Source organism: Aotus nancymaae, unplaced genomic scaffold (genome assembly GCF_030222135.1).
Source record: "Aotus nancymaae isolate 86718 unplaced genomic scaffold, 86718_ANA_hifiasm-v0.15.2.pri h1tg000057l, whole genome shotgun sequence".
In the NCBI taxonomy this organism is placed as follows: Eukaryota; Metazoa; Chordata; class Mammalia; order Primates; family Aotidae; genus Aotus; species Aotus nancymaae.
This window is the reverse complement of record NW_026988471.1, coordinates 72,994,371-73,021,998: the sequence shown is the minus strand read 5'-3', so window position 1 is coordinate 73,021,998 and position 27,628 is coordinate 72,994,371. Positions and strand designations below refer to the sequence as shown.

General features: G+C 45.3%; 2 protein-coding genes and 1 long non-coding RNA gene across 12 annotated transcripts in view; 1 reads left to right on the top strand and 2 right to left on the bottom strand.

Moving 5' to 3' along the window:
- ALMS1 (ALMS1 centrosome and basal body associated protein) overlaps positions 1 to 27,628 on the bottom strand; it is a 246,366-nt gene that overhangs the window by 5,058 nt on the left and 213,680 nt on the right. For 3 of the 10 annotated variants that reach the window (XR_010337974.1, XR_010337973.1, XR_010337977.1), the window contains 2 exons: positions 15,363 to 15,616; positions 10,496 to 10,611 (listed from right to left, as the gene is read on the bottom strand). The exons of 4 other annotated variants lie outside the window; for them this stretch is intronic. Coding sequence is in view for 1 of the 6 variants with exons in the window: in XM_064364241.1 (XP_064220311.1) it covers positions 15,560 to 15,616 (57 nt within the window). In the remaining 5 variants the exon portion in view is untranslated. Of the gene's footprint in view, positions 1 to 10,495; positions 10,612 to 12,866; positions 15,617 to 27,628 lie in introns of those variants that run through there. 3 more of the 10 variants (XR_010337975.1, XR_010337976.1, XM_064364241.1) reach the window with 3 other exon arrangements.
- On the bottom strand, positions 48 to 9,461 carry LOC110568304 (uncharacterized). The gene is made up of 2 exons (XR_002478597.2): positions 9,376 to 9,461; positions 48 to 2,617 (listed from the first exon to the last, which is right to left on the bottom strand). It is a non-coding gene; the product is annotated as an uncharacterized LOC110568304 (long non-coding RNA).
- On the top strand, positions 7,913 to 9,860 carry LOC135269701 (N-acetyltransferase 8). Its single transcript, XM_064364248.1, has 2 exons — positions 7,913 to 8,080; positions 8,999 to 9,860. Exon 2 carries the CDS (start codon positions 9,073 to 9,075, stop codon positions 9,754 to 9,756), a length of 684 nt encoding a protein of 227 aa, XP_064220318.1. The 5' UTR covers positions 7,913 to 8,080; positions 8,999 to 9,072; the 3' UTR covers positions 9,757 to 9,860.

The following is a 27,628-nucleotide window of genomic DNA, read 5'->3' as shown; positions in this document are numbered from 1 at the left end:
TATGCAACAATCTTGCATGTTCTTCACATGTACCCCAAAACCTAAAATGCAATTTAAAAAAACATTTATTTGCAGCTCTTTCAAGTTATACAGATAGCAGAGACACTGGGAACCGAAAAGGGAGTCATCTTCCCAGTTCTTTGGTTTTTTTTTTTTTCTTTTTCACCCTCCTTTCCATCTGGAGGGGAGGGGAGGAAGGAGGTAGAGACTGGGCAACAGAAGGAGGCGAGGGGGTCTCCCCTCTCACCCTCCGCTTTGAGAATCTCACCCCCCTCTTTTTTTTGAGTGAGAATTCTCACTCTCACTTTCAGCCTCACTGTCGGGATCTTCTGGTGAGACAGATTGGTAGTGGTTCATGTAATAGGCCTGTGCTGACATTTTTTCTTGAACCACAGCAGTAAAAAATCCTTTTACCATCTGAAGGAGCAAGGGCATTAAGCAGGGGAGCAATATGCATGCTCCTATCATCAGTAACACACTTACAACAATAGTCTTGAGTCCTCCTATAGCAGGAAACCAATTCCCAAACATTGATCCAGGGTCGAACCCATGCCAGACCTGTACGGGTACATGCACCAGTTTTGTCATGTCCCTTACAATAGTTTCAACCACCTGGGCCTGGTCATCTATTTGCAGGCAACAGTTGGTTAAGTTCAATTTTCCACATACCCCTCCTTCAGCTGCCAGTAAGTAATTTAAAGCCAGTTTATTTTGCTAGATGGCATTTCTCATTTTGGTCTCCTACTGTGCCAGGGCAGTTAGAGCCTGGCCAGTTTTGTTGGTCAGGATTTTTAGGACAGCTTGCAACCGAATGATTTGATTAAGCATGTAGATTGGAGTACGATAGCCCCACGAGCCATTCTCTGCTCATGTGGCTGGCCCTTAGTATTGTATTATTCTCTCAGGGGGCCATTCATTGTCTTTCCAGTCCCCTACAACTAGGCTTTGCTTGTTTCGTGACGAGTAGACAGAAAAACCTAACAACTCCCCAGTTCTTGGAGTAATAGGAAGAAAGAGGGCTTGATAGTGCCAAGGACACAACCGCCCATCCACTGGTCTGGCAGTTTGGTGTAGGCTCTGTGCCCACATATCCAGTACAAGCCAGGAGGTGCTACCCAGTCCTGGTGGAGTTCCAGGTGGGTCCAGGCTGCCTGTAAGGTGAGAAACTTTTGGAAAGGGTTGGTCTCGGTCTTATTTAAACTTCACCAAGTGATTGTTTTACTGGTTCCATTATATAGCTTCTGTTCCAAACAGTTCAGCTTTCCCACTGGGACCATCATACCCCTTCCTATTCTGGCCAGACAATAGTGTCCAGTGATGGAGGTTTTTAAGATTCAGAAGCTGTTACTCAGGCCCTTTTGCACATAAGTCGCATTAGGGACAGGGTCAGCAGGCACAAGCTTGCGTGCTTCCCGTGACCACCGGTTCCCATAGTAGTTCCTCCACACACATAACAAGAATGCACTTTTAAAGTCTTGGCCACCTTTTCAGTTAACTGAAAGAACAAGTTTCTTTCTTTTTTTCTGGGAGAGTTCTGGAACTGGTTCATTTAATATATTATAAAAAACTTGAAACACCAGGTGGCTTGATTGTTTCTGGATATCTTCTGGAATTAGAATGTTAACCATGGGGTCCAGTCCTTTTTTATTAATTCCCATTATTACAGATTTCCCTTTCCTTCAACAAGGATCCAGGGGATTGGTGACTGTCAATTTTAATGGATTACAATGGCCAGAGGTGCAGGAGAAGTTACTCCTCCCCTTTTGGAGATGAACTGGGTCATTTTTATTATTCTTCCAAGTGGCCCAGATGACACATGACCAGTAGTCACAACCACTGCTGCATGGCCATCGGTTATGACAGATGTATTTATGCTCTGCCATATAGCTTCTCTCCCAACCGAGAGAGCCACCCCTAGACCTTGCTTGTTACTATTGACAGCTGCACAAGCATAGAATTTTATGGTGACCTGCTGAGATATTTTTTTTTTTTCTCAGCTTTAGTAATTACTTGTTTCCCCTAAAAAGGGACCAGTTCTCAGCCTTATTTCGAGTATGGTGGACATGGTAGGGTCGGATGGGTTATAACATACATCAGGTTGGTTGCTCCCTGGGCTGCACACCCTGTACTGGGTAGCATTATATAAACAAGTTCCTTTGAGGGCTCTAGTGCCTTCATAGCTGTAAAACAAGAGGACTGTGGCAACCTTTCGTTCTACCTTAGTAACCTTATGTATGCACTGGAAACAATCCTTGGATCGGAGGTTGACATCTAGTGGGGTAGCAAAGATACAAGTCCATAGTCCAAAGAGAAGGAGTACCGGTCCCACGGGGGCAGTCCTCATGCTTTGGCTGTGTGTAGACCAGTCAGCTTCTGGGGTGTGACTGGAGCAGGGCTTGTTGTCTCAGTTCTCCTTAGGTAATCTTGCATGGGTTATGGAGATAGGGCTTCACTTCCCAGGTGTCTGGTGCTGCAGGTTTCACACGGCTGTGATGGATCCACGCAGGAACTCCCTTGACCTTCACGGCAGTTGGAGTTGTCAGAATGACAGTTTGGGGTCCTTTCCACCTTGGTCGTAGGGGAGCCGAGTTCCAGTCCTTGATCCAAACTCGGTCACCTGGTGAAAACGGGTGAACTGGGAAGAATAACCTGACAGACATGGGGATGTGACCCTGTGCTGGGCTCCAGCCAGCAGGGATAACATTTATTTGCAACTCTTTCAAGGCTTACAGATAGCAGAGATGCTGGGAACCGAAAAAGAAGTCATCTTTCCAGCTCTTTGATAATGTTTTTTCATTTTCACCCTCCTTCCCATCTGGAGGGGAGGGGAGGGAGGAAGTGGAGACTGGGAAATAGGAGGCAAGGGGGTCTCCCCCTCACCTTCAAGAAACCCTTAGCCCTGAGGAAGTGAGGTGAGGTGTGGTTAAGGCAGCTCCCCAGGCTAGGCTGCTGGTCTCCCCCTGTCCCTCACATAGGCTTCCCTGGTCACCCCCCACTGTTGCAAAGCAAGACCTGACTATGAAAGCTTCCACATGCAGGCCAGACACACGCATCTTTGGGTTTGCACTTCCGGTATTATCTGCAGCAAGTGCTCAGTTGCAGCCAGCTTCCCAGGAGGCTCCAGGACCCATCCCTTTATTTAGGAATTGAAAATGAACTGGAACTGAGGACTTCTGAACTGGAAGACATTTCAGAAATGATCAAATTTAATAGTTTCCAACCTTTTGGGATCGCAGACACCTTTGAAGATCTGATGTAGAAAGTGAGCCCACAAATCTGCACACCACTGCGAGTTTAAGGAGCCCCTGTGGTGCCCATGTAGCCCTTCACGGTTAGCTGAGGAGGCTGCAGCTGAGTCCTGTCTCCCGAGGCAGAGGTCTGGGCTTTTAGTGGGAAAAAGAGCACCCACATCACAGCAGGCAGCAGCAGCTCACTGGCTACACCAAGTCTGATTAAGAAACTCTGGTGAGCACTTTTGAGGGGCTGCATTTTAGAGGCTTTATTTCAGGTTTTCCATGTGGCTGATCAGTTCTATGTTCAAGGCTGGCTGCCAGGAGTGGACTGGAATTGCTAGGGCTCTACATCAGTGCTACAGAGGCAGATGAACTGCAACAATAGTCTCTTCCCAGGAGTACAAAGTCTCAGTGACAGGAGCCTCTGTCCCTGACCCCAAACCGTCCTGTCCTCTACTCTGTGGGCTTCTGAAAGGAACAGAAAGGACCACAGCCAAACCTGCACCTACAAAGGATCTCAGCAGAATCCGTGTGGCCTACACCTTCCTCATCCCATGAGCCATGGAGTTCAGGGTTCAGGAAAATCCAGCCAAGTGCCCTGCACCGTGCTGTGAGGCCATCCTAAGGTCTGCAATCCTGAGACCCTAGCCAATGGAACAGACCCCCTCTTAGTCAAGGGGACCCCAGGGAAACCTGAAAAAAACGAATTCCTGGCCATGATGGAAGGGGAGGTCAGAGAAGCCTCATAACGGTCTTGCACCTTTGGAGTATAGGGCCCCCAAACTGACCAGCATGAATGTTAAAATAGGCATCATTAGATTATTCAGAACGGACTCTGTGACAATCAGGTACAGATTATGAACACCTGAGGCCATGCAAGGCCAGAATTAACACACAACCTAGAAACCACAGAGTCTCCTTCACTGGGTTTTAAATTGACCCAGGATACTATGGCTGACTTACCTCCCTGACTCTGGGACAGCATCACGTGGCAGAGGCAGACCCTCTCTCTGAACTGAAGCATGCCTTTGTACCAACTTCATGTCTTTAGGAAAGCTGAACTCTTTCAAACAATTGCCAGTTGGAAAATCTTTGAATCCACCTGTGACCTATAACAACCCCTGCCCCCACTTCAATTTACTTCATCTTGTTAGGCTGAATCAATGTACACCTTCCATGGGTTGATTTATGATGTTACTCCAATTCCTGTCCCCTCAAATGTGTAAAACAACTGCCCCGGGCATATTTTTTCAGGACCTCTTGAGATCCCCAAACCACGGTCACTCATATTGGCTCAGAAGAAACCTCTTACAGATAATTTAACAGTTTGGTTTTTCTGTTAACAGCCCCAGCCGCAGGCCTTGGCACACCTCTTGCTCAGCTTGGGAATTTCCAAACTGGCTACAGGCCCCCAGCCCTCCCCTCCCAACCAGCACACGCTTCATCTCACCATCAGCTCCACCTGTGCTCACCTGGGTGGGCCTCTGTCAGCTGCCGATCCGCACCTGTTTCCCACCCCTCCTGACTCAAGGGCGCCCCCTCTGTGGGTAGTGCTCACTGTCACTCAGCCCCTCAGTCCCTGAGCTCCCTAGGTTCTCCATCTCTATAGGGTGCTGGTATCCTCGGGCCAGGACTCCTTTAGTATAACTTGGCTCCTGCTATGAAATGTACATCTAGTTCCTAGAAAGTGTGACTGAGTCCCCATGTAAACCTTCTTTGTCACCTGGACCGTGGCGCATAGCCCCCACCTTTCTGCTGGTGGTGAGCAAGGAAGCAGAAGCTTCAACTGGGCCGGCAAACACCTGACATCTAATGCGGTGCCAGTCTCGGGATGAAGCTGATGTCACACACAGAATGGCAGAAAAACCAGCAGGTCAAACCTACTTTCAGGTCACCCTGTCTGTCTTCCTGGAGCTGGCAGTTTCACAGGCCATTATATTACCTCTATTACATATGGCAATTTTAAGTGGCTTTTCAATAAGTGCAACATAAAAGTTCCAACTGTCAAGTTTACCCTCCTAACAAAGTTATTCTGGATGTGATGTCTCCACCATTGTCCTGTTTCCAGAGCCCCAGCAGGTATGTCCTCCTCAGCAGCAGCCTCGCTTCCGGCATCTGGTGTCTTCACACCAAGCCCAGGCCCGGCACACCACAGGCCCTCGGCCACTGTTTGTTGAATGAATAAATGACAAGGAAAGCCCAGGCTTCTATCAAGAAAGCTACACAAATGCAGAAGTCACACTAAATCCTGGGAGCAAGAGGTGACTAAATGTCAACTGAGGTCACTGTGTTTTGAGGAAGCCACAGCCACTGGCGAGCATGGAGGGAGAGACAGCACAGGAACAGATCACAAACCTCTCCCGCTCCGTGTGATCGGCAGGTTTCTGACTCTGAATATTGGTCAGACTCACACTAGCAGTACTCAGTGGTGCTTTGGAGCAGCTCCTTACCTCTTGTGATTCCTAGGCCAACTCCTGCTTGACACTGAAGTGTTCTGAGAATACTCTAACGATGACCCATGGACTTACTACCCAGACTTGATGCTCGTTAGACAGTTCCTCGGAGGTGGTGTTGGATGCCAAAGATCCAGAATCTCAGCAGCCTGCACCTGCTGGCCCTGGGTCCCTGCTGCTGGTTCCCAGCTTTTGGTTTCCGCTGAGGAAGGCTGCAGGGCAGCACCTTTAGGGGAAGCCTTGACTTTTCCAATTCTGGGCTCTCTCCAGTGTTTTCCTGAATGCCCCTACCAGAAACCTGGCCGTCATCTCTGAGCCCTTCCTCATCCCTGTGTGAATCATTCCAACTCCTGCTGTTTCTGCCCCCAAATGCACTCCATGTGGTTCAGGTCTCACCTTCTTAACTGCCTCACTCTGGTAAAGCCACTGTTGTCTCATGGGCCTCTGCTAGCCCAGGTGAAGCCAGAGCTAGGCACAGCCTCAAGCCGTGCAGCCCACTGGATGCAGGGTTTAGTGGGCAAGCAATGCCTTTGAGCAAATAAAAAAAGGGTGCCTTTTTATTTGGCCAGTCTCAGCTTCATGCCATGGCTCATGGCTTGGCAAGCAGAGGGAGGCCCGACTTTAGTTCCCATGAGCCCCTCTGGGCCAGCTGCTCTTGTACAGTGAGCACCTGCATCCCTGTACTGGGGGCCCTGCTTTTGCCTGGATGCTGCACAAGCCTTGAGGGGTAGCTGCTTCCATTCCTACCTCCTCAGATCCATTGTTCACCTGCAGCCACAGTGATGCACGCACGTGCACACACACACACGCACGCACACACACGCACGCGCACACACACCTCTCCTCCTCTCTGTGCATATCAACATCCTCCCCTTGCTCTTGGGATAGAGTCCAAACTACTTAACCTAGATGATGGGCCCTGCATGGCTGATCGTCAACAGGTTAGCTAATCTTTGGAAGGGAAGTTTCCCTTCAGTAGCATGTAAGTTGGTGTGGAAAAGAGCTTTTCCTGTTAGGTTTTGCTTTTGCCTATCTTGTGTACATTGCACCCTTGGAATCGGACCCCTTGAAATGTCAGCACCCCAGCATGTTTTATTGACTGAAATAATGAACATTTTGGTCAGGCGCTTGCTGGCTTGCACGTGTTAACCACTTGCTTTTGGCCCAATATTCCTTGTTCCTACAATATAATGATAAACTGCTCATGTACTGTTTCTTTGCCCAGCAGGAAGACATACCTTCAGGGTCAGGAAAAGTTTGCAGAAGGAATGAATGCCTTGAAAGACACTGTGACCAGCTGCTAACACCCAGAAGCTTGATTGCTCAAGGTATTATCCGACACTGAAGAAACACAGACTTTTCCTCTCAATTCCCCTTCCTTACTCTCTAGCTGCATAAAAATGTTCTACTGCTGCTGCTTTGTTGAAGTGAATTTGAGTGACCTTGTTCTCCTGCCTTCTCGCTTTGGTCAAACGGAATAAAACTTTCACTATCTCCAAGCACCCGTGTGTCAGTGTTTGGCATCAGCTCCACACCGCGTACAAAAGCACGAATTTCGGCTTCCCCAACATCTGCAGTGCAAAATATTTAACAATGGGCATGGCACAGCCTCTGACCAACAGCCAGAACACACACAAGCCACAAACAGGCATGCCTGTCAGCTGAATATCAACTTTGCTCCTGGCCGAAATGATCCCCGGACAGAGGAAGTGCATCGCACACAATTGTTTACTGAATCAATGAATGGGTGGAGGTGGAGGCTGGTGAGGTTAAGTGCAAGGAACTGCCAATAATTGATGCTTCATGGACCAGGGAAACCTCAGCAGGGAGAAGCCTAGCTGAGAAGGGCCTTGTTACCAAGCATGGGGACTTGGCCTCTGACCAGTGGTGACCGATCACAGGGTAAATGGCACAGTTCTCAGGCTTGTGGTGTCTCTGTACAGGGACCAGGGTGGATCTCAGAGAGTACCAAGTGTGCCAGGTGAAAGAGAGATGCTCAGGGCCTGAACAGCCAAGAGGATCCTGGGCTGTTCCAGACCCTGAGTCTCCCCTTCCAGGTCATTCCCTATGACCACAAAGGGGAATGTACACTGGGCTTCCTGCTCTGCTACATACAGTCCAGCTCTTTGACCCTCGGGTTTATGATTATCAAACATTCAGGAGCCAACCAATGAGGCAGCCTTGTTGGGAGAGACGGCACAGGGACAGAGCACAAACTTCTCCCCCTCCACGTGATCAGCAGGCTTCTGACTCTGAATATTGGTTAGCATCACACTAGCAGGACTCAGTGGTGTACTTTCTAGGGGTGGGAGGGCCCCGGACGGTATTTCCTGGATGCCAGTGAGCAGCTGAGAGCTGAAGCTCCCTGGACACTCAAGGCTCTTGTGGTGACAGGTGAGGAGACATGGGTGGAAGGACAGGGCTCTGAGCCTGCACCTTCCTTGGGATCTGGAGGCTGGGTTGTTTTTTGTGCTTGGCTTTTATGCCCTCTCAGCAACATAAATATTTGTTATCAAGGCGGAAGGAGTCTTTGCTGAAACTTGTGCTTGGACACAAGATTTCTGTACTGTATGGTCCCTGGAGAAGGACCAAAGGGTTGAATATGTGGCCTGCCTGCGGCAGTTGCCCTCTCAATGCACCAAGAAGCTGAGAGATCCAGAAAAAGGGAACAGAGGGAAGAGCGGTGGATAGTTCATCTATCAGGGCTTTATAGAAGGTATTTTATTCAATTTTCAAAATAATTCTAGGGGCCAGGCATGGTGGTTTACACCTGTAATTCCAGCACTTTGGGAGGCTAAGGCGAGCGGATCACGAGGTCGGGAGATTGAGACCATCCTGGCTAACACGGTGAAACTACATCTCTACTAAAAATACAAAAAATTAGCCAGACATGTGGCACGTGCCTGTAGTCCCAGCTACTCGGGAAGCTGAGGCAGGAGAATTGCTTAAACCCGGGAGGCGGAGGTTGCAGTGAGCTGAGATCGTGCCACTGCACTCCAGCCTGGAAGGCAGAGCAAGACTCCATCTCAAAAAAAAAAAAAAACCACCACCAAAAACTCTAGTCTTCTCCCATGTTCTATAGATGAAGAAACAGAGGCTCAGAGAGGTTAAGTGACATGCCCAAGGTCACACAGCTAGTAAGGGACAGAATCAGATTCCATTGCAGGTCTTTCTGACCCTACCTTCTCCCAGTGGCAGAGGCCTGCTTCCTCATGGGCAAAACCAGAAAGACACACCCTTGAGCAGGTCTCCCCGTTCCTGCAAGGCTGGAAGCCATGCAGGCATTCACCTGGTTTCCTCTCTCTTCCTCAGGCCTCCCGTAAAGGCGTGCATAGAGTCTAGCTCTCTCTCCTGGACTTTGAGATTTCAGACACAGAAGTTTGTCCATGGCTCCTTATCACATCCGCAAATACCAGGAGAGCGACCGCAAGTGGGTCGTGGGCTTGCTCTCCCGGGGGATGGCAGAGCACGTCCCAGCCACCTTCCGGCAATTGCTGAAGCTGCCTCGAACCCTCATACTCTTACTTGGGGGGCCCCTCACCCTACTCCTAGTCTCTGGCTCTTGGCTCTTGGTCCTCGTGTTCAGCCTCAGTCTCTTCCCTGCCCTGTGGTTCCTTGCCAGAAAACCCTGGAACATGTTTGTAGACATGACACTGCACACAGACATGTCTGACATCACCAAATCCTACCTGAGTGAGCGTGGCTCCTGCTTCTGGGTGGCTGAGTCTGAAGAGAAGGTGGTGGGCATGGTGGGAGCTCTGCCCGTTGACCATCCCACCTTGAGGGAGAAGCAGTTGCAGCTGTTTCACCTCTTTGTGGACACTGAGCACCGTCGTCAGGGGATAGCAAAAGCCCTGGTCAGGACTGTCCTCCAGTTTGCCCGGGACCAGGGCTACAGTGAAGTTGTCCTGGATACCAGCACCATACAGCTCTCTGCCATGGCCCTTTACAAGAGCATGGGCTTCCAGAGGACGGGCCAGTTCTTCTTCTGCATTTGGGCCAGGCTAGTGGCTGTTCCTACAGTTCGTTTCACCTACCACCTCCCTTCTGCTCAGGCAGGGGGTCTGTGATCTCTTTCTTTGTGTATTGTCAGAATATAATCAATTCGGCTGTAGCGGCAAGCAATCCCCAACCTTTCACTGCAATGATACAATAAAAGCTTATTGTCCATTCACATCCGAGTCCCACGTGATTGGTTGTGGGGTGGCTTCTGGGTTTCTGCTTCACTCAGTCTTTTTGAGTCCCATCTGTTTCATTTTTCTATTGCCAGGATAATGTTGCATAAAAACAATCATAAAATGAAATAAATATTTATTTAGCTCATGAGTTTGCAGGTTAGCAATTTTGGCTGAGCTTGGCTGGGCAGTTCCTCTGGTCTCATACTGCATTGTACAAATGCGGTGGGATCAGCTGAAAAACTAGGTCAATGGTGCTTTTTTGTTTTCCTGCAGGCTAGCTCAGGCATGGCTTCAAGGAAATTGCAGAGGAGCAAAAACAAAAGCAGAAACAAACAAATGTGTTTTCAAACCCCTGCACGTGTCCCCTGCATGTGTCACATCTCCCCCAAACTCAGGGGGCGAGAGGAACCTGCCTCTGTAGTGAGAAGAGCTGCAAAGTCACATAGCAAAGGGTGGAATGCAGCCATGGGAGAAGAATTGGGGCCAAAGACACAATCGATCCACTCTAACCCCATGCTGTCTGCAGAGGGGAAAAAGGTGGCCTTGGCGGGGAGTGTGGGATTTACCATGGGCTCGACCTGGGAGTAGTATAACTCTTCCAGGGGGTTATGATAGAATACCTGAGACTGGGTAGTTTATAAGGAAAAGAGGTTTATTTGGCTCACGGTTTTGCAGGCTGTACAAAAAGCATAGTGCAGGCATCTGCTTCTGGTGAGGGCCTCAGGAATCTTTTACTCATGGTGGAAGCTGAAGGAGGAGCAGGTGTGTCACATGGTGAGAGAGCAAGCACGAGAGATGCTAGGTGCTTTCAAACAACAAGCTTACATGTGAACCAATAGAGCCAGAACTCAGTCATTACCACCGACAGAGCACCAAGCCATTCATGAGGAAGCCACCCCCATGACCAAAACACCTCCCAGTAGGCCCCACCTCTAACATGGGGGGTCATATTTCAACATATGATTTGGAGGGACCAAACATCTAAACTGTATCAGTCTGCCCTTGACCTCCAAATCTCATGTTGTCTCACATTGTAAAATGCAATCATCCCTTTCTAATAGTTCTCCAAAGTCTCAACTTGTTCCAGTATCAACTCAAAAGCCCAGAGTCCATAGTTTCATCTGAGCCTCAGGGCAAATTCCTTCCAACTATGAGCCTGCTGGATCAAAAACAAGTTACATACTTCCAAGACACATTTGTGTTACAGGTATTGGGTAGATGTTCCCATTCCAAAAGGGAGAAATTGGCTAAAAAAGAAAAAAAAAAGAAAAAGAAAAAAAAAGAGGCAACAGGCCCCACATAAGTCTGAAACCCAGCAGGGCAAACATTAAATCTTACAGTTCCAAAATAATCTTCCTTAACTCCATACTGGTGAGAGGAGTGGGCTTTCAAGGCCTGAAGCAGCCCCGTCTCTACGGCTTTGCTGGGTGCAGCCCACATGGCTGCTCTCTCACAGGCTGGAGTTGAATGCCTGTGGCTCCTCCATGCTGAGGTTGTAAGCTGCTGGTGACTCTACCTTTCTGTGGTCTGGAGGGCACTGGCCCCATTCCCACAGCTCTACTAGGCAATGCCCCAGTGGGGACTCTGTGTGGGGGTTCCAACCCTACATTTTCCCTTGGCTCTGCCCTAGTAGAGGCTCTCTGTGGGAGCTCTTCCCCTGTGGCAGGCTTCTGCCTGGGCACTCAGGCTTTTTGATATATCCTCTGAAATCTAGGTGGAAGCTCCCAAGCCTCCTTCACTCTTGCATTCTGCAAGCCTGCAGACCTAAAATTATATGGAAGGCAGGGCATGGTGGCTCACACCTATAATTCCAACACTTTGGGAGGCTGAGGTGCGTGGATCACCTGAGGTCAGGAGTTCAAGACCAGCCTAACCAACATGGTGAAACCCCATCTCTACTAAAAATACAAAATTAGTTGGGCATGGTGGTGCATGCTTGCAATCCCAGCTACCTGGGATGCTGAGGCAGGAGAATAGCTTGAACCCTGGAGGTGGAGGTTACAGTGAGCTGAGATGGTGCCATTGCATTCCAGCCTGGGTGAGAGGGCAAGACTCTGTCTCAAAAAAAAAAAAAAAAACCACATGGAAGCTGCCAAGGCTTAGGGCTTGCAACCTCCAAAGCAGTGGTCTGAGCTGTACTTGGGGCTGTTGGAGCCAAAGCTGGAGCTGGAGAAGCTGGGATGTGGGAAGTAGCAACCTGAGGTAGCACAAGGTAATGGTGCCCTGGGCCTGGTCTCTGAAACCATTCTAGGCCTGTGGGCCTGTGATGGGGGGGTGTTCTGGAAGACTTCTGAAGTGCCTCTGAGGCCTTTTCTCACTGTCTTGAATATTAGTGCCTGGCTCCCTTTTAGACATGCTAATATCTCTAGCAAGTAGTTGCTCAGCAGGCTGCTTGGATTCCTCCTTCTCTACCCACAAGGCCATGCTGCAAGTTTTCTAAATTTCTACACCCTCTTTCCATTTTAATTTAAGTTCTGTTAAAAGGAATATGTTATACAAATTAATTTAAACAGAGTTTAATTAAGCAAGAAAAATTAATAATTTGCAAACTGGGCAGCCCTCTGAATCACAGCAAATACAGACAGACACCAGGGATGCTGTGTCAAAGCAAATTTGTGGACAGAAAAAGGAAAGTGACATACAGAAAACGGAAGTGAGGTACAGAAACAGCCAGATTGGTTACAGCTTGGTGTTTGCCTTATCTGAGTGAGATTCAAACAGTCGGCTGCCTGTGAGTGGCTGAAGTATGGCCAATGGCATTGGCTGAGACTCCGATATTGCTAAAGAAGCATCCTCCTAAGTTAGGTTTTCAGTCTGCCTACCTACTAGTTACATTATGGTTCACCCTTAAGGACTCAAGTATGGAAGTATGAAGGCTTCCTCAGGCCAGGTTTGAGTTTGATTTGTCAAATTCCCCTGTTTTTGTCACTCTCAATTTAGAGAGATTGACCAAAACTTTAGGCACTGATGCCACACTCTCACTATCATAAATGGTCTCAGTATGGAATTCACAAGACTTTTTATTCTCAGTATGGAGTTCACAAGTCTTTATTGGTGTCACTGTGGAGTTCACAAGCCACAGCTTCACACTAGGTGAATGATTATGTTCTTGCTGACCTAGTCTAAGAGAGACCATTCAATTCTCAATGTATGGCTGCAAACAAAACATTTAAGACTTGAGACGATGAAGCACACCACAGGAACTATTCTTATGACTATCAAGAGAATAATATCAAAATACCAAGGTGTGCTCCTTAACAAAAGTTCTTAAGAAATAAAGTAAACCAAATTAAACAAGTCAAAGTTCAGAGAGCATAACAGTTCAACAATACTAAAGTTTAATTGGTCATAGTTCTTGTTTGAAATGTGATAGCAATTAAGGATCATAGTTCACTATAAAGTGGCCTGATTTAAAGACGTTTCCATTTTCATTGTTACTCTGGTAACACAAGCCATACTAACCTGGACACCGGCTAGAAGGCATATAAAGACTAGAAACCTTTGGGAAACCCAAGCTTGCCATCTACAATTTAGGACGTCTACAAACCAACTGTTAGTTGTTCCTGTAAACGCACCATGTTTTCCTCTTAATAGACTTCTTTATTGTATTTGGTGTCAGTGTCTAAGGAAACAGCAGAATCAGCTACCTTTACATTAAGCTTTCTGTAGTAACAAAATCAGGAGAGAGATAAGTGTAGCATTCTGTTTTGTTCAACACCAAACAGGTTCCCAGCTTGAATAAAAAGATATGAAGCAGCATGATGTTAACTGTAACATCTACCGCTTTTTTTTTTTTTTTTTTGCTTGAGACAGGGTCTCACTCTGTCACCCAGGCTGGAGTGCAGCGGTGCAATCTCAGCTCACCATAACCTCTGTCTCCTGGGTTCAGGCGATTCTCCTGCCTCAGCCTCCTAAGTAGCTGGGACTACAGGCCTGTGCCACCACGCCTGGCTAATTTTTTGTATTTAGTAGAGACGGGTTTTTACCATGTTGGCCAGGCTGGTCTCGAACTCCTGACCTCAGGTGATCCACCTGCCTTGGCCTCCCAAAGTGCTGGGATGACGGGCATGAGCCACTGCACCCGTCCACATCTACCTTTTGGAGAATAGCTTCTACCTGTCTGAAACACTGGGAGGTCTGACTGGCTACAAAATCCAAGACCCCAAATATGGATTAGCTTTAGATTCCATACAACTAGTATCCCACTACCACCAAGACAGCCCCCAGGAACCCCACTGGAATCTTTCCTCAGTGGAATCTAGCTTATCTTTGTCTATTTCAAAGCTAGTGCTAATTTCAGTTATTGACTATTTTGGCCTACAATCATAAGAGCCGTTAAGAAAATATTTAGGAGAAACTATTTGAAAGGCAGAAGTGAGCCAGACCAAACAGCAAGATCTGAGCCAACGAAGAGGCCGAATGAAATATGCAGGTTATCCACAGACCCAATATAGGCCCTTGGGAGTTGAAAAACACGGCCACCTAGTTGCATTTGAGCAGGGTCAGTTAGATTTGTTCATTAATAAATCTGCATAGCTCCTGAGCAAAATCCATTGGGAAATTAACCTTTTTGTGCCCCCCCCCTTAGAGCATGTCGTAAGGTGTATAACACATTTAGCCAAAAGAGACCCTGTTGAATTTAATCTGGTGACATTATACAAGCAATTACTTGTACTCACATAGGCAATTCCCATATCTTGAGTGCATGTTGCCTGAAAGCACAATATCTTTTTTGCAGTCATCACTTGGATTGGTTTTCTATATTTGGTAATGATCAGGTTATTAATTGAAATAGTTAAGGCCAGGCATGGCGGCTCACGCCTGTACTTTGAGAGACCAAGGCTGGCGAATCACTTGAGGCCAGGAGTTTGAGATCAGCTTGGTCAACACAGTGAAACCCTGTCTCTACTAAAAATTAGCTGGGTGTGATGGTACATGCCTATAATCCCAGCTACTCGGGTGGCTGAGGCAGGAGAATTGCTTGAACCTGGGAGGCAGAGGCTGCATGAGAACAGGCCACTGCATTCCAACCTAAGCAACAGAGTGAGATTGTCTCAAAAGAAAAAAAAAAAAAAGGAAAAGTTGAAAAGTTGAGTGCAGGAAAGCCAAAGCAAGTAGCAGTGATATTCAGAATATCAGGGATAGCTTCCCATTCTTCCCTTGGAGTTTTGGGGTGACCCTCACTGGAAACATGGAGAGGCACTGACATTAGGAGAACTGTTCCCTTATTTTTTTGGCAATAGCCCACAAACCCAGTAACTCACAAACCCTAGTTTTGTGCTAGAGCACAAGCTCAAGTTAAAGCCATCCACTGATTATGGTCCTGTGGATTTTTCTGTAGGGAAAAGGAAAGAATTAGGGCAATGCTAAACTAGAAAAAAAGAAAAAATGTAAGGCTTTCATGATGATACAGACGTTTTGATCTATGATCTTGGGAAAGCTGCCCACAACTAGAATGCCTTCTGCTTCTGGAGAGAGATTTCCTTGGTCAGCTTTACCTCGAAGTCTCCAGCAGGTGTACAGTTCCAGGAATCTGAAGGGGCCTTTTTGAGTTGTGAGGTTTGGACCCAAGTTTCAAGGCCCTAAAGCTTCAATGCAGTGTAGGTGGTAAGAAGAACTTGGCATGGTCCCTTCCAAAGTGGTTCAAGATCAGCCTTCCTCTGATGTCATTTCTGGAAGACCCAATCTCCAGGTTCTAGACTGTGGAAGGTTTGATTATTCTCAGTTGGTGGATCTTGAAAGCTTCCTTTATCTGGTGAAAGTACACTTTGGTATAATGGCCTTTCAATACTTATTCATATTTAGGAGAGAGGGAGATGCATGAGGTTCTACTATTAGGGGCATAGGCCTTCCCGTGACTATTTCATAAGGGGTCAACTTATGGTTTTTAGTGAGAGTGGATCTGATTGTCATTAAATCCAGTGATAGTACTTTTGGCCAAAGCAACCCAACTGATTCGGTTAACTTTGCCAATTTCAGTTTTAATATGCCATTTGTTCTTTCAAACTTTTCAGAAGACTGAGGGCACAGCACCTTGTTTAACTGCTTTATAACTTGCCTAATAAAATGAGTCCCCCTATTGTTGGGGGTTTTTCTAGGGATGCCCCATAAAGGAAACATATTTTCTAATAATTTCTTAGCTACTGTCACAGCATCAGCTTTTCTACACAGGAAGGCCTCTACCCCACCAGAAAACATGCAAACTATTACAAGAACATACTGAGACCCCCATTGAAACTGGCAACTGAATGAAGTCCATCTATAAATGTTCAAATGGTCCATTAAGTGGTGGAAATACATCACTTAACTTGTTTTTCCAGGACTATGGATTTGACAAGCCAACATTGGTTATAAAATAGCAATTGTGGAACAGTCATCCCACAAGTATTTTTTCACAATTTGGATCACTTTTTCTGTTCCATGATGAGTTGGGGAGTGCAGAGCTTTTGATAATGGAAGGACCAGGCAGCCATCGAGGCCCTCTGTGAGTTTGCGCTTAACATTGAATTTATATCCTTTTAGATACCAATTTTGTTTTTCCAAATCAGGTGCAGTACCTTGTTTATTAAATAGGTCATTGTATGGTAGTTGGTTTGGATTAATCTTATGGAGTTCATTCAGATTGCATATCCTAACAGTTTCAGTGCTAGCTGATTTAGCATAAAATATCTGCTAAGCATTTCCTTGATATTCAGGTTCAGTCTGCAGGTGTGAGCTTCGATCAATAACAGCAATCTATGATGACAACATGATGGCATAAAGGAGTTTATCTAATTGGAGTATATTTTTGATGGAGGTCCCACTAGAAGTGAGAAACCCTTAGAGTTTCCCTAGCATATCAAAATTGTGTACTACTCCAAAAACATATCTATCTGTCTAAATACTTACTGATTTGTCTTTAGCTGTATGACAAGCTTGAGTGAGGGCAAAAGTCTCCAGGGGTTAAGCTGACTTATAGAGCTTATCCTAATAGAGCTGACTAATAGAGGAAGGGGTCCCTTCTCTATTAACTCATTTTGGTGGTAACAGCATATCCTAGGTGGTATTTTCCTTCTGAGCTTTTGGCATAGGACCCATCAACAAAAAGTATCAACTCAGGGTTGTCCAATGGACTATCTTGTAAATCAACATTCAGGGCCACTATTTCTGATGCTACACTTACGCAATTGTGGTCTTCACCATCATCAGGCAGCAGTAATAGAGTGGGATGGCTAAGTAAATTGCAGTGTTTTAGATAGAGATTAGAAGGAGACAGGGTGTTTCATAAGATGTTAGTCTACTTACTAAAAAATGCTGGGTTCGGTTGGAATTTAGCATGTGGGATTTCCAAATTAAGTTCATTTCCTAAAACCAGATCAGCTGAAGCTTCCTTCACCCTGGCTGCTACTATCACTGCTTAGTTAGGATATGCCTTAGCTACTGGGTCTAATTACAGGCTATAATATACAATGGGCCTATGTTTTCCTCCATATTCCTGGGTAAGAACTCCTAATGCCTGATTATTACTTTCATGAGCCAATTAGGTAAACAGTTTAGAGCAATTTGGAAGTCCTAATGCTGGAGGCTGTTAAAAGGTCAATTTTATTTAGCTAAAAGCCTGCTCAAGACTATTTTCCCAAGGTAAGGCTCTGGTACAGCGCTTTTTAGTGAGCTCATACAATGGTGAGGCTATTAAGGAAAAATTCAGAACCCAGAAATTTTATATCCTACAAGTCCAAGAAAATATCCTGCGAGTCCAAGAAACCTCTCAATTATCTTTGAGTTGCAGGCCAAGGAAAATTTTGAATAGTTTTTATCTTTTCAGGTGAGAGGGAAATCCCCTCAACAGTCAAGTCATGTGCCAAATAATGGACTTTTTCCTCTTGAACACTGAAGTTCTCCATCGAGGCTTTGTGACCGTGATGTGTGAGTTGCTGTAAAAGGTAAACTGAGTCTATTTCAGAGTACTCTTTCGTGGGAGAGCATACAATAAGTCATCTATGTACTGAATGAGAGTAGAATTTTGAGGAGACTGTAGTGTCATTAAGTCCTGATGCAATGCCTGGGGAAAATACGAAGAGGCTTCGGTAAATCTTTGTGGCATCAGAGTCTAGGGGTACTGCTGATTTTTCCAAGTGAAGGCAAATAAGCATTGACTCTCTTTATGAACTGGATTGCAAAAGAAGGCTCAGCAGAGATCTATTACTGTGAATCACTTAAGAATCAGCATGTATGTTGGATAATAAAGTATTAGTGTTTGAGACTATAGGAAACCTTGCTACTACGATTTTGTTAATTGCCCATAAATCTAGAACAAATCTTCAACTTCATCTATTTGGTTTTTTAACCAGTAGGATTGGAGTGTTACAAGGGCTGGTGCATACAATTATAAGTCTCTGTTTAATTAAATCTTCTGCAATTGGCGAGAGTCCTTGAATTGCTTCCAGTTTTGGTGGATATTGGGTAATTTAGGCAAAAGTTTAGAGTGGTCTATTTGGACTTTTATAGGTTCCACACTTTAAATTCTTCCTGTATCAGTTGCGGAACAGACCCGTAAACATTCAAGTATTTTTGGAAGATCAGCCATTACAGGCCTGAGTTTCGATCTTATTAATTTCTGCCTATAGAGAGCATAACGATTCTGGTTCAGGAGAATCATGAAACTCTGATTCTTACTCTTTCTAAGGAAAATTTTACATCCTCCCCACTTAAAAAATTTTTTTAATTTTAAAAATTTCAATAGTTTCGGGAGTGCAGGTGGTTTTTGGTTACATGGACAAGCTCTTCAGTAGTGATTTCTGAGACTTTAATGCACCTGTCTCCCAAGCAGTGCGCACTGTACCCCATATACAGTCTTATGTGCTCTTTCAGCTTTAAATCTCCCCCTAGCAAAATTACTGGAGCGGCATCACATAGTAAAAAAGTGTGATTTTTCTGAAAAATGCCCCAAAGTCAATTGGATGGGTTCAGATATGGGAACCTCTTGAATTTGATTTGAAACCCCCACCACAGACATAGCCTTTTTAACTCTGAGGGATCTGTCGGCTTATGAAAGTGTGTTTTATGGTAGTGGTAGATAAGGTAGTGCCAGTATCCACAAAGACTATATGCGAGTCCCCATTTTGTAACCTCTGTTTCTCCATGTTCTTTTAAGGGTATCATGAGGAGCAATTTACTGGCAAATCCCTCAGAGCCGCGTCTATGCTGATTATCGTCAGGAGAGCTCAGGTCTCGTGCTCCCTCTAGTGGTGACACAGGCTAGCCTAAAGGGAAGGTAATTGGTAACTGGTGGACTGGTATAAAAGGGCACAACCCCTTTTCCACTGTCCTGGTTGTTGGCACTAAAGCAGACATCTTAGGGTGAAGAATTTATTGGTCTAAGACCTCTTGGTTGTGATTTAATATGAGAATGAGAAGATCTCTTTGGTCTTGGCCCCTGTAACTGTTGTAATTGAAGAGTCATAAGCTTGTTAGCCTTTTGAGTTTTTTCTTGCTCTCAAAATGTTCAGCTAAAGCCACCAATTCAGTCTGTAATTTCCCATCCCAGTTTATGTTTTCTAATTAAATTGCTAAGTTCAGGATGAATCCCATTTATAAACAGAGGAGTTAATACCATTTCAGTCCCTGCAGGAAATTCTCCTTGCTAGTACTTCGAGCCCAGAATGTTTCTCCAAGCAAGTTCTGTAATCTGACACTGGCTCATTCTTTTTTTGTTTACAAGATTGTATGATGGAACAATCAACCTCTGTGGAAAAATTTTAGCAACTGAATTTAAAAGATGTTCAGCAATTTTTTTTTTTTTTTTTTTTTTTTGAGAAGGGGTCTTACTCTGCTACCCAGGCTGGAGTGCATTGGCAGTCATGGCTCACTGTAGCCTCAAGCTCCCAGGTTCAGGTGATTCTCCCACTTCAGCCTCATAAGTATTTGGGTCTACAGGCATGTGCCATCATGCCCAACTAACTTTCTATATTTTTTGTATAGACAGGATTTCGCCATGTTGCCGTGGTTGGGATTTTTAGCAATATTTCTAGCTCCTGTTGGGCCTTCTCATGAGGAGTTTTTGGGGGAGGGTCTTTAATATCCTCCTCAGGTTTGTTCCATTCTGCTGCTGCCATCCATATTTGAGCTTCATCAGGCCTCCCTGTCATATGAATAAATTGTCATAGGAACCTTGGTCAGGGAGTCCTGGATCATAAGCTCCTATGAGGATTCTAAACTCCTCAGTCAATTTTTGAGGATTTTCTCTTAGATCAGGGAAGTCTTCTACAATGGCTCTAAGCTCAGTTTTAGACCATGGAGTGAAAGTGGTTACAGCAGGCAGGCCTGGATAAGCAGAAGGTCTTCCTTTGTGAGGTGTACATCTAATTGCTCCTTTTTTCACCATCTTCAGAGTGAAAGGGTAATTTAGCAAAAAGGTTAGTAGACTCAGAGTACATAGGTAGAGATGGATAAAGAGAAGGAACAGTTGGGGTTAGTTCAGTCAGAGTACAGTCCTCTTTCATCATGTCCTTAGCCTGTTACTTAAGCTGTTCATTTGCTTTTGCAAATAATCTTTTGAGAAGGCAATTTTTCATTCATTTAGTCTTTTAGATGCTTCCATGTACCAATGAAAGACTATATCCCACTGTGTTTGTGGAGTTTTTGATTGCCCTTTTTCTAATATGCCTTGAAAATAAACCATTTTATACAAATTAAACTTTCCCATTGTGGCCATCTTGATTCTAAGTTTTCTCTAATAAGGTTAATCTGTTTTTCTAAAAATGCACACATTCTGGGCCCATAATTTTATATATAAAATTAGATGAAGTCCCAGAATCTGTGGATTAAGACAAACCCATTATTTAAAAAGAAAAAAAGAGGTGCCTACTAGAGGTCTGAGGCCAATGAATAATTAACTGGATTGGATTAACAGAATCCAATCCAGTTAATTATTGAATCAAATTTGATCCTGAACCTAGCCCATCTAAATATTGCTCAAATCAACTTGGAGAGCTTGAATTAGAACACAAATTAGTGGAGCTCTGAATCCAAGAGAAAACCTATCTACAACCTCCAGTTACAATCAAGAGAGCAGTGAGCACACCTGGCCTGGTCACCGGGTGTTCCTGGAGGTCACCAGAGTTTACTTCAAATTACACTTCCAACACCAGATCTGTTAAAAGAAAAACCTTAAACAAACTAAATTTAACAGGACGTAATTGAGAAAAAAGAAAAGACTATTCGAAAATCAGGTAGTCCCTAGTATTACAGCAGATTCTGAGCAACACCAGGGATGCTATGTGGTTGAAAAAAACTTATAAACAGAAAAAGGAAAGTGACATGCAGAAAAGCGAAGTGAGGTACAGAAATAGCCAAACTGGTTACAGCCTGGTGTTTGCCTTATTTGAGCATGGTTTGAATAGTAGGCTGCCTGTGAGTCACTGAAGTATGGCTGCTGGGATTGGCTGAAGCTCAGCTATTGCTACGGAAGTATCCTTCTAAGTTAGGTTTTCAGTCAGCCTACCTATGAATTTAACTTATGGTTCATCCTTAAGGACTCAAGTATGGGAGTGTGCAGGCTTTCTCAGGCCAGATTTTAGTTTGATTTAACAGTTCCAACTTTAAGTCAGTCCCTTGCTCCAATATCTGATCGCAGGCTACAAGAAGCAGCTAGGCCATTTCTTGAATGCTTTCTGCTTAGAAATTTCTTCTACCAGATATCCTAAGTTATGACTCGTAAGTTCAGCCATCCACAAAGCCCTAGGACATAGATACAATGCAGCCAAGTTCTTTGCTAGGGTATAACAAGGCTGACCTTTGCTCCAATTCCCCATAACTTCCTCATTTCCATTTGAGATCTCATCACCCTGGCCTTTACTGTATATATTTCTGTCCACATTTTGGTTACAACCACTTAACAAACCGCTAAGAAGTTCCAAACCTTTTCTCATCTTTTTGTCTACTGGGCCCTCCAGACTCTTCCAACTGCTGCCTGACACCCAGTTCCAAAGCCACCTCCACATTTTCAGATATCTTTATAGCAATGCCCTACTCCTCGGTACCAACTTTCTGTGATAGTCTATTTTGCATTGCTATAAAGAAATATCTGAGACTGGGTAATGCTTAATGAAAAATGGTTTATTTGACTCACAGTTTTTCAGGCTGTACAAGAATCATACTATTGGCATCTGCTTCTGGCGAGGGCCTCAGGAAGATTTTACTTATGGGGAAGGGTGGAGGAGGAGCAGGTGTGTCACATGGCAAGAGAGGGAATAAGAGAGATACCAGGCTTTTTTAAACAATCAGCTCTGACATGAACTAATACAGCAACAACTCAGTCATGAGGAGGGCCCTACTTCTCATGATCTAAACACCTCCCACTAGATCCAACCTCCAACACTGGGGGTCACATTTCAACATGAGATTTGAAGAAGACAAATATCCAGACTATATCAGCTTCCTAGAGGGGACAGGGCTTCTGCTGGTGGAATTTCAGAGCCAGGAAAAGGGCTTGGCCTTCTTCTACTCCATCTTCTGCTCACTCCCCAGCCACAGAGAGCTGCTTCTACTTCTTTAAGACCTGGAGCTCTCTTTCTGCTTGAGGCCTTTGGGCTTGCTGTTCCTTTTGCCTGGAACATTCTTCTCCCCACTCTTCCCTTCCCATCCCCTAGTTAGTTCAGTGACTCCCTAGCTTCTCAGCCAGGAGGAAGGAGTTCATCCTGGTTTTTTTTTTTTTTTTTTTTCTGGCAGTTATTGTAATTTAGTCCTTTGCTACTCAAAGTGTGGTCCCCAGACCAGCGCAGCACCCTTGCCTAGAAGTGTGTTAAAAGTAAGTGTGGGGTCTATGGCCATACCAGCCTGAATGCACCCAATCTCATCTGATCTTGAAAAATAAGTGTAGGTATGTTTATTATGCCCACAAGATTAACATTAGCAAACCGTATGAATCCTGCACAGCTTCTTCCTAAATGCAACACAGAGGCTGCCCTCCCATGAGGCAGAGAAAGTCAGGTGTGTCCTCTGCTGGTCGACGCTCTCATTGCCTGGGCATCATAGGCAGTGCCGATTTGTGGATGGCCAGGGAGAGAGGAGGAACCAGCTGCCCTGACTGGTGCTCATCTTCCTTGGACCAAGTCCACACCCACTGCCAAGGGAGTTACAAGCGCTTCTTTCCTGAAGGACTCAGATAGGAGGCCCAAAGTTGTAGGAGGGAATGCGTCTGTGTTTGTGAATTGGGGGAGCGTAATATTGGGGCAAGATAGTGGGCTCAGGGTAACAGGAAATTAAACTGGAACTTCACACTGAGGCACTGGATATAATAGGTAAGAAATTCTGCCATAAGATCTGACACCAAAATGAGGAAATGCCAAAGGAGATTGTCAACAACAGCTTGGGGTTGCCAGGGTTTGAGGAGAAGGGGACGTGAGGAGCGATGGCTCCATGAGGACAGGTTTCCTTCCTGGGTAAAGAAAATGTTTTGGGACTTGATATGGGTGTTGCTTGCATCATGAATGTACCAAATGGCAGGGAACTGTACACTTTAACATGGCTAATTTTATTTATGTAAATTTTGTCTCAAAGTATTGGGAAAAAAGAAGAGTTTAGGTGGCTCTAAAACTCACAAGGAGTATAAGAAGGGTTAGAGAACTAAGACACAGAGGGATTTTTTTTATGGGGAGAGTTGCTGCTGTGCTGAATCCGCCCTCACTTAGCCCCAGCCAAGGAACCAATGGGCAGTGCCACTGTGACCCACAGCCAGCTTCTTGGCCAAGGTGACTCTAAGTCCTCCTCTGCCAGGGAGCAACAGGACTGATGTTGACACTTGCCAGAGGAATCTGAAAGTCAAAGTCTACATCTATTGGCCTGGAACTCTGGCAGAGGTAGGATGTTGCTGGCTCTGTGTGTGTGTGTGTGTGTGTGTGTTTGTGTGTGTGAGAGAGAGAGAGAGAGAGAGAGAGAGAGACAGAGAGACAGAGGAAAAAAGAGACAGAGAAGGAAGGGGGGAGAGAGAGAGGAGATGGTGAGGAGAGAGAGAGAGACAGAGAGAGAGGAAACAAGAGAGAGAGAGTGGGGAAGAGGAGGGGAGAGAGAAAGAAAAAGAGTGAGAGAGAAAGGAATGTCAGAGGGAGATAAGGGTGGGAGACCCCATAAGTGCTGAGGCAGGAGTCAGAAGCCTCAGCCTGTTCCCATAGAAGAAAATAACTAGAGATATAACTATAGCAGTTATTCATGAATGATCTTAGTTATTCATAGGTAACCATTAATACACACACACACACACATATGTATACATATACATATACATGTATACACACACACTCAGCATAATCTTTTACTAATGCCTCTCAGGTTGCAAAGTGTGAACCTAAAGTGACATTGTGAAAGAAGTGACCCTAAGGCAAGACGCTCTAAGCCCTCTGTCACTCCTGCATAAGGGCTGCTGGAGGGCGCCTTGGCTGTGTGGTAGCGCCAACGCTGGGAAAGTGCCCACTGTTTAGCCAGCTGTGGAAGGAGATGTCCAAGATGTCTCCTTCCCAGGAGCTAGGAGAAAACTCTGCTCCCCCAAGCTCTTGCGGTAGGCCTGGCGGCTGTCAGGGAGGCCCACAGACACCCGTGGACTTAATTGTCTCTATGTAATGCTGTGCTTCAGTGGTCACGTTCCGTGTCCACTTTCATGTTCCTCTTCTGCACCTGGTTCCTCTTTTTCTTAGAAGATATAATCAGTAAAAGTAACATAAGTCTTAATGTCTTTGTTCTTTCTTGACAAATATGGAAAAAATGCTGAGGCATTATGCTCCTTACCTCATCTCGGCTACTTGAAAGTCCTGGGCCCCCATCCCTAAGACATGTGATTTACCTGACCCTATAACTGACCACCATTACCTCACCCTACCTACCCTGCCCCTTGCTTTGTACTGAACAAAAGGCAGAGTGTGTGGACACTCAGCACCACTGCTGGACTCTGCACTTCGGTTGGCAGAGGACCCCTGGGCCCAAACTCTGTCTTCTCTTTTTTGGGGTCTTGTGTCTTTTATTTCCACAGTTTCTTGTCTCCACACATGTAGAGAGGGAGTGATCATTTTGCCTGAACTGGGGCTGTGGGCAGTGGCCGTGGATGAGGCCAGCCCTTGGGAACGTAGGGACTTCCAGGGAAAGGCAAATGCAGATTTGTGATTTGTATAGAGAACCCTTTGGGCAAGCATAGGGTAGGAGACTGATAGTTTTCCAGAAAGTACGAAGGGAGGGCATGATCTAAGATAAGTTTAGAGGTCGGTGACTTGGACCTATTAGTGAGAAAATCTGGACTGTTAACTCCAAACTTCCTTTCACCTTTCTTCAGCTAATAAGTAATTTGTTCAATTTGAAGGATGGCATTTTATTCTGAACCTGGTAAAATTGTAATGACATTCAGATTTCCTTTACATATTGCTTACTGGTTAAACTACAATTTCTTTCTTTGTTTCATTTTTGTTTAACACGTGTGCACATACAGGTAAAGTCTGCCAGCCCGAGACAATCTCCTCGTCCTTTTCCCCCTTTTTTATTACGGTAAAATATATATAACATACAACTAACCACTTTAACCTGTACAGTTCAGAGGTTTTAATTATATTCACAATGTTGTGTACCTGTCGCCACAATCTATTTCCAGAAGTTTTTCATCATCCCAAACAGAAACCCCGTACCCTCTGGGCAAGAACCCTTCGTCTTCTCCAGCCTCTGGTAATCCCTGTTCTACTTTCTGTCTCTAACGAACTTGCCCATTTTATTTCACATAAGTGGAACTATACAATATTTGTCCTACTGTGTCTGGTTTTCCTTTCGCAAGAAATCTCCCCACCTGACTCGAGACACAGATTAGAAAACATTCCCAGACATCGACTCTAGCCCTGCAGGCAGTGTCCTTACATGGTCTGGATGCTGCTTCCCGATGTCACGGGGATCCCTGGGTGTTTCTTTCCTTTCCCTGGCAGCCTTTCTTTCACCCACAAGGCACTGGGAAGGCTTTGTGCTACTGTTCCTCCTGCATGTGTCCTTGATAAAATACAGAATGCCCCAATAAATTTATCATAAACAGTGAGCAGTTTTTAGCATGGGACAGAATCAAACATTGAAAATCGTTTATCTGAAATTCAAATTTAATTGGGCATCTTGTGTTTTTACTTGCCTTATCTGGCAGCCCTACTGTGGACACTTCTTTAGATTCCAAACTCAAGTCCAGTCTACAGGTTGTCCACTCTTTTCAGAAGTCCAGGGATAAGGGATATGGACCAATCTCTAAAGAAAAACCTCCATTTCAGGAGGAGTTATGCTACAGGTGCTGTGACTCCAGGTCCAGATGCTGACTTTCAGCACTTGACATTCCCTTCAACGGGAGAGGTTCAGTGGCCTGGGGCTGAGTCATGCCTGAGAAACCCAGAGAGCAGCTGTCAGGGCCTAGCTAGGCTGTGGCCCTTAGGGGATCCTGCACTCCTAGAGCTCACCCCAGCATAGGATGCGTTAAGTGTTTTCTGAGAACAAGATTTGGGACATGTAAGAGGCTGGCACTGGGCCAAGAAGACTCTGAGTCTCCATAGAGTGACTGCTAGAAACTAGGTTTTGGGAGGAGGAGGAGGAGGACCAGAAGCCGGAGGAAAATTTATTGCTTGCGGCGCTGGAGTTATGATCCAATATTTCAGAGGGACGCCTCAGAAGAAATCTTGAAAACACCCAAGAAAGTCAGCTTGAGACAATGAACTGCCAGGGTGAGAGGGCAGGACACCAAACTGTGGTCTCCATCCTCACCACACAGACCCACATACACAGATGGGTCAGAAACCTCCCTGTGCTGCTGGGGAGGAGAGCCCTGTCAGGCAGGGACAGAGGGGACTATGCTCCCCTAGATGCTGCACAGAGAGGCCTGGCAGGGGAAGAGATTTTAACTCAAACTCAAGTTGGGAGTTTTGATTATTACACTTTTACTTGTTGAGTGGAGACTGAGCTTTCAGTAAAAAGTGAGCATGGTAGAATGTGTAAATCCTCTTGACAGTGATCAGAACAGTTGAGGCATTACCTGAGTTCTCATCCCCAGGATAGGGGGAGGAACTTCTCAATGAGCAGGCTGACAAAGGGCAGTGAGAGACAAGTACAGTTGGGTCCTGATGTTCACAGCAGCATTGTTCATAAGACCCACACATTATATGTAGTTATGAATCTGTTTACCAAACGGCTTACTGTAAGATTAGAACATATTTAATATACTAAAATGTCTCACATAAACTATGGTGCACAAAATACCCCTGAACCCAGCACCCAAATGAACTAGAAAGGTCACTATATTTGACAATACTTTCAAAGCTAAGGGTCTCTTCTCCAATCCTAGCTCCCTTAAGAGGTAATCACTATTTTGAGTTAAAAAAGAAAAAATCCATTTGCCTCTCTATCTGCCTATCTATCATCTATTCATCTATCTGTTCAATCCTAAAATGACATGGGTCCCTAGGTGTCCCTGCACAACACGTTTACCTTGGTTTGCTTTTGAACCTTATGATGAGGTGTCATACAATGTATTCTGCTGTAGTTTTTTGTTCCTACTCAACATCATCTCTAAGATTCACTAAGTTTGATGTTCCTTAATTCTCTCTTCTGTCTAGAACTCATTTGCATGGCATCCCACATGTCATTTACCCATTCTCTTATCAAAGGACACTTAAGTTGTTTCTAGCTCTTTGCGAGGGTGAAATGACATTTTTGCTGAAGATGGTTTTGTGAATCTTCCTGGGCTGACTACTGGTGTGCACTTTTCAGGAGTGCTGAATTGTAGAGT